This window comes from Chenopodium album, chromosome 10 (assembly GCF_948465745.1).
Source record: "Chenopodium album chromosome 10, dcCheAlbu1.1, whole genome shotgun sequence".
In the NCBI taxonomy this organism is placed as follows: Eukaryota; Viridiplantae; Streptophyta; class Magnoliopsida; order Caryophyllales; family Amaranthaceae; genus Chenopodium; species Chenopodium album.
The window spans coordinates 8,402,083-8,409,378 of record NC_137843.1 but is presented as its reverse complement, the minus strand read 5'-3'; the positions used below and the strand labels follow the sequence as shown (position 1 = coordinate 8,409,378).

Below are 7,296 nucleotides of genomic sequence, written 5' to 3'. Positions count from 1 at the left end.
TTATTTATTTATTTATTTATTTTTTTAAATAAAGTAGTAAAATGGCTAGTGGGAGCACAATCAATCCAGCTACATTACAATCAAGTACAGTATATAATTGCTCACTCTTCCAATATACTTGTACAGTACTTCATATTACAAAGAATATAACGATAGTGATTGTTGTTGTGGACTGTGATTAGTGTACTACGATTGCTTGAGTCACTTCCTCATTGGGTTTACCAAAATCAAACCTTATCATACAGTATGCTCGATCTGTCTAAAATTGATAAACGTACTCATACCAATTTGTATCAAATTGTTCACCGGTTTAGACGAAGTTGTCACATTTCCTAAGTATGAAGTGGAATAAACAGGAGACTAGGAGAGGGGAAGAAAACAAACCAATTATAAAGAAAAGAAGTGTAGTATGAGCAGTTCATCACTCAGTAGATCCGCCAAAAAAAAAAATTTAATAAAAAAGAGGAAGTTTGTATTGACACTTAGGCCAAATCAACGAATACAAAACAGCTAGTCTTGTAAAATTGCTGCTGTTATTACAAGCACTACTCCCTGGTAACGTTTATAAGGCAATAGCACCAAATACTGCAATATATGAAGATTGGTTACAGCCTTGTCAAAACAAAGAAAAAAAAAATCATACTATAACATCGAGTAAGAAATATGATTAAGAGTGTGCATATTTCTAACCGCTCATGACGTTCCTAAAACTTATAAGGAACAAACAATATCACAACCAGATGAACAAAGATTATGTTAAAAGTTCTTAGTCTAATTATCATCGCGGTACTCTATATACAGCATTGTAAGAAAGAAAAACACGATCACCACCACCCATGGAACAAAAATTCCAGCTATCCACTGGCAGGGCCTTGACCTTTGTTTTGATATACTGATTCTAGACACTCCTTTGCTCGGTGGACCTTTGATTGGAGGTAAAAGCTCCCTTGTTTGGCGTTCCTCTCAAACAAAACATCATATTTCTGCACAAATGAATGATAATCATTTACACAGAATCACAAAAGATACTAGAAAATGAAACAAATACAATCAACAGGTGTGGACATACTTTCAAAATATCTTCCCAGGCTGCATTCTCAGGAACACCAAGAATTTGCCTTGCTTCTTGCTCTGTGATGGCTTTACTTGCTTTACGTACAGTATTCTGCATTGCTTCTTGAGCAGCACCAGTTTTCGAGGCATCTGCAATACAGGAGCTAGTGAGTGATAGAATGGAGGCAGCTAGTATCTTTACCTTATTGGCCTGTACATACATACACATGATGCAAGAATAGTAAGCACTAAAGCACATAATTATCAAATAAAAATTCAAGTGTTTGATGTTTAATGTTCCAAAATACAATTTTCTATTTCTTCTGAAAGCTATATATATAAGGCCCTTAAGCCTTACATCTACACCATATATCTTGTTAGTTTCATATTGATTAGTCCCTAATGCAACACACATACACACTCTTCATCCAATCTAGGTACATCCTTGTATATTGAACATAATAAAAATGGTATCAAAACCTTGGCAGTGTCAAGGGCCAAAAAAAAAAAGGTAAGATGAACAATTAACATTCAAATGAAACCAGAGAACGATGAAAATAAGGATGGTGTAGTAGACTAATAAGAAAATTTGGAGAGAGAGCTAAAGTAGCCTATGTGATAAAAACACCAAGCCACCAACAGAAGATCGAACCAAAAGTTTTTGTTTCATAGGATGATTGCTGATATGGGCACCAAAATAAGTAGGAAAAAAAAATAGCAGACTTGGTGATGGCAAAAGACACATAAAAAAAAGAGCAAATAACCCATCTAAATGAGTAAAGAACTTGGGTCCCACTAAATTTTATTGTTAAGATCAAGACTTCTAGCCCAGCCACTTCAAAAAAGAGAAAAGACAAAAAAAATCCATCTCAAATGAAAAGGGGTAAAAGAGGGCAAAACCTAGCACATATCAAAATCAAGAAATAGGCATAAACCCTAAGAAAGACAAAAAAAAAAAAAAATACAGATTAAAGCACCAAATATCACCACTCAATTTATTTAAGGATTTCAGGAACACCATGAGCCACAATGACTGAGAGTAGTACTAGGATGGGTGACCTCCTGGAAGTCCTCATGTTGGTTCATGTAGCCAACCCCACTTATAAGATTAAGGCGTTCAGGCAGAAGAAGAAGAAGAAGAGGAACACCATGCATTAAATAATAATGCCAATAGGTAAAACAAGGCAGGAAGGAGAGTAGCAAGGGTTGAGAAAAAGAAAATATGTTGCAGGCAAGGACTAGAGAATGTGGATAAACAAGGAATTGATAAAAGTTTTAAGACTCCGAGGCTCACATACCTCAAATCAAACTTGGGGGGTCTCAAGGTTACTCCCTAATGTCCCTTTTAAAAAAACAGAGCTTAAGTGATGTATGAGAGAAAATTCTTTCATTTTACAGTTTACGCATTAGTGAAAAGTATAAAATTAAAGTTTATGGGGCCCTACTTAACCTTTCAATATTACCTGAAGTCTATCTATATAATACGAAGTATGAACCACAAATACACAGAGCATGTGGATATTAATCAAACAATTCCATTTCAAAGGTAACAACTTACATGGATGATGGATCTTACTCAGTCAATTCCATTTCAAAGGTTACAACTTACATGGATCTTATTAGTAACAACTTAATATGGTAATTGGTAAAGCCATATGGTTCTAGAAGTAAATTTTTACAATAAAAAATCATGAGAAATATTATTTATTGTCTCAATAAAAAGCCACTATTACACGTAAAAGACTAATCAAGCCAAAATTCTAGTGAACCTTAAATGCTACAAAGCAACCTTCTAAAATCTATCGTTGAAACTAGAATCATAAATCACAACAAACACGTATGGCCTTCACAAACCCATATCCAATAATGAGACTCAAATTACTAAGGCCTTTCAAGCTCAAGAATAGCTAGGAAAAAAAAAAAAAGGCTTTACAGGGAGACTCCTAGAGTCCTAGGGTCATCAAAGGAGTTATACATACACGCATTAAAGGCTATTACACTAAAAAGTACGATTAACAGGGTTCATTTTAGTTCATTACGGACAGTAATGGGAAATTGTTCGCTGAATCTGGAGCTTTATAACATCTAAAAAGTCTTCAAAAGTCACCTAGGATCCTAATTACCCTCTGGATTTCAGATGATAATAAACATTAAGTTTAATGAAATTTGAGTGTAGCTCATAAAGATGCATAAGGAATAAGGGTAACCTGAAAGCTGACCAAAAAACTGGGTTACTACAAAATTTGTGAGAGACCCAAATTTGTCTGCTGAACAAACTGATAAATTTTAGACCAAATCTGTCCCAACCTGACCGAACCAAAACCAAATAAATTTAAATAGTAATATGAGATTTCATCTTGACAATATACCTTCAACTATTACTATTGTGAGATATCTCTTGGTTTTTATTGGACTCTCATTTATACGGTTGAATTTCTCTATAAATGACTGCATAAAATGACTAGCTATTCAATGTAGGTTGAGGTAAGGTCAGGAAATATTATACAAAGGTCATCTCAACATAACATAATCTGAAATTATAAATTCTGACCAAATCAGACACATCCATTTGCCGATTCCACGTAAAACCTAAGTATAGTGTCAAACTATCAACAAATTTAGAGCAAGGTTAAAACTCAAGCATAATTAAAATTTTATTCAATAATACAAGATTTGTCAATATTTTAACCCAAAAATCTATCATCTTCAGAGTCGATTAATCATGTTTGAGAAACTATATCAGCCCATTTTAAACACAAAGCAAAAATTGTTAACAAACTGTGGAGGGAAGTAAACAAATGTAATTGTGGAACCCACAGCTAGAAGTAAATAATAGATCTCGGCAGACTCAAATCTCTTCTGAAAATTGTAAGGGTTCCTTATTAGCCAAATAAAATAAATATGACAACAATCTCAAAACATACCCCTTTTATAAGTTACCAACATATGCATTGGAACCCATTTGAAGACTGACCAAAAAACTCATGAAAAAGTATGTGACCCAACTATTATAAGTTATGTTCATATTTTGTATCCAATGTCTATCATCATCAAAGAGACATTTAATCTTGTTAAGAAAATACATCAGCCCATCCAAAAAACAAGATGAAAAATTGTCAACAAAATGGGAGGAAAGCTGAACAAGTGCCCAGGTACTCAGGTAGAACTTACATCTAAGAAGTAGATGATACTATACGTACATGGTCTTGGTAAATCCTATGACTCCTGTAGTACTATGAGGCTCTCCCAATTTGTACATATATATATTAATCACAACATGGACAAAAGATAAATGCTATATGCCTATATGGCCAATTCATGAATATTGTCAAAAATCAAACATGAATTGGGGTTCAAAACAAATTTCCATATGACCTTAATGATATTGTATTACATAAACTATACAACAGCAGCTAGTGCCAAATTGTTTCAACGGCATATAAACCAATTGTCATATTTGCATGAGACAGTAAAAGTACCAATCAAAATTTTAGAAAAAATCTCAACAACAGGAGGTCATAGAAAATTTTGGGTAATGAACACTGCTCTTCCAATTTATGTGGATCAGAGCATTTCTCTATCCATAGCTCCCATCATTTACTTCATTTTGTTTTATTATGCTATATACCTCAAAAAAAAAAAAAAAAAAAAAAAAAAAAAAAAAAAAAAAAAAAAAAAAAAAAAACTTTTTCCTTTTGTCAGGGAGAGGGAAGAAGGGGTGAAATAAGAAATATGAGATTATCTAAAAGTCCTCAAATATGGTAGAGTTGGCTTGAAAAATATCAATCAGCCAAAAGGTTCATAGCTGATTCAATTAGAATGTAAAAGCTTGATTAGTCATGCTAAATAACTTTTAAAGATACACACTTTTCCAAAGAGTGCTTCAGGAAAAAAAGAAAAAAAAAAAGGGGGGGGGGGGGGGGGGGGGTTAAATACAACAATTATAGAATTTATGGACTGAAATGCACAAGCCTTACAGTTTGTTACATGTAGGCTCCATTTGGTTAGATGGAAAACATTGTTCAAGGTAAAACACAACTGTAATATTTGTTCTTCTCTAATTGAATCCTTATAGGAAATTGGAAATGGAAGGGGATAATAGATGGGAGTAGAGAAAAGGAAGGTGACAAGTATAGAGGAATGACTTCCCTTTTTTACTAAAGGACAATGGTTCCTACATTTGCGAGAATTGTTTTTCACCCCTTTCCTGTTTTCCACCCAAACAAATATTGAAACATCTTCACATTACCCTTCTTCACTCATCTTAAACCCCTTAAGACCATTAAATTCCTCATTATCTCCTCCCCCTTCTCTTCTTAATGAACTTATCTATAGAAATCACAAGAGAATAACTAAGAAACCCACCAAGTTCGGCCCATTCGATTGCCACAGCCAAAGTTTTAGACTTCAGATATTCATCCCATCAATATTCATGGACTACAGTACTACATGATCCAAACAACTAGTCACAAGAAACATTATCATTTAATTACAACCCCAATTAACACCAAATAACTAATACAAACATAACCCCAATAAATTCACCCTCTAAAAATCAATACCCATTTGTGCTATAGAACTCCCAAGGAGTCCCAACTAATAGCACCCAAAATTTGTCACATAATTGTCTATCATCAATTCAAATAAAACCCCAATAAATTTTTAAAAAAAAAAAAATTTAAAATATTATATGATCAAACAGCTGGGATTTGATAATAATCGGAAATATGCTAAATAAATTATTTTTTTTTTTTTTAAAATGAAGAAACATACTAGCAATAGCTTGTCGATAAGCTTGGGCAACAGCCCTAACTAATATCCCAGAACCCATCACAAGAATTTGGGCGAGAATTCTTGAAGCCTGCATTCAAACAATCAAATTAATCGTAATCAGATTACAAAAACATTAAAACCCACAAAAAAAAATTAGTAATAAAATTGGGAAATTAACCTACCATTACACGTTTCCTGTAAAAGATACTTGAAAGTTGTTATCTTGTAATATTATTCTGGTTGATTGAGTTAGGGAGATTGAAGAAAGTGGAAAATGGAAAGGTGAGCTGATTTTAGGAGAGAGAAAGGAGGCGGAGAACAAAAATGGCAAATACAGAGGCGCGACGAAAGGACCAATCGAACTTTCTCGATACTCTTTCTTTCTCTTTTCTTTCTTATTTATTTTTTTTATTTAAATGGCGGTTTTGATGGAACCACATGATTAGAGGTGATAAATATTCAGCCCGACCGAACCTTAACATCAAACTTAATGCTCAAACCCCAAAGGCAAGTGATAAAAATCAATTTAGAATCACTTGAAATCAGGAGAAAAACTTTAACCACTTGAGCTATTCATCACTTTCGTCAAAGGGAGTTTTTCGTGTTTTTTTCAAATTGAATCCAGATTTTTTTTTTTTTTTTTTTTTTTTTTTTTTTTTTTTTTTTTTTTTTGGCTAGAAACGTGTTTTGACTACCTCTCACATGACACACCTAAGTAGTTGCATTTTAGTTCAGACGGAGTTGGGTTGGGCCAAGCTGACACAATTGGGTATGTAAAGTCAGGTCGAGCACTAGCTGCATTTATGAAAGATCAACATTAGACTGATTTATTACAAGACTTACAACTTCTTCTTAAACTCAATTCTGATGTAACTCGCTTAATCACAAAACATACTGGCATGATATGTGTCAATTCTACATATGAGTGTTCAAAATTACCCTTTCCGATAACATAATAGACAAAAAGAGTACTAAATTATTTTATTTCATATTTCAAGTTTGAATTGCAACCAATGTTGGAGTGTTGGGGGTCCAAGGTGTGATTTAAGACAAATTTTCATGGAATGTTAGGCATGTTAAACTTTATTGAAAACCCTAAAAAACTAATAAGAGAGAAAAGTATACTACACAAATCGGAAATAATCAAAGCTTGGCATGTTAAGCTTGATTTTATAACCTTAAGGTCAAGGTCAAATTCTTCAAACTGCAGGTGCTTGAGGTGAGATCATTTACCTAATATCAAAGGTTACATGGTGAGTCGTTTATGACATGGATACATGATGACCTTAATATACCTCAAATTATAAGTTGAAGTTTTCCGTAAATTTGTAGGAATAACGTCCACACACACTATAAGGCTTTTCAGCTTGTGAAAAGCCTGATAGTCTTATATCATGTATGTGTATGTTATCTGCTGCTACACTTAGAATCAAAGTCATCAAGGCACGCCTTTCACCTTGGAAACAATAC

The 7,296-nt window shown here is 33.5% G+C and overlaps 1 protein-coding gene across 1 annotated transcript; it reads right to left on the bottom strand.

The window, feature by feature from the left end:
* Positions 1-470: 470 nt before the first annotated feature.
* LOC145563407 (mitochondrial import inner membrane translocase subunit PAM16 like 2-like) lies at positions 471-6,250 on the bottom strand. The gene is made up of 4 exons (XM_081623853.1): positions 6,009-6,250; positions 5,827-5,914; positions 1,070-1,203; positions 471-983 (listed from the first exon to the last, which is right to left on the bottom strand). The coding sequence occupies exons 1-4, from the start codon at positions 6,009-6,011 to the stop codon at positions 855-857; spliced, it is 354 nt and encodes a 117-aa protein (XP_081479979.1). The 5' UTR covers positions 6,012-6,250; the 3' UTR covers positions 471-854.
* Between the last annotated feature and the right edge of the window lie 1,046 nt (positions 6,251-7,296).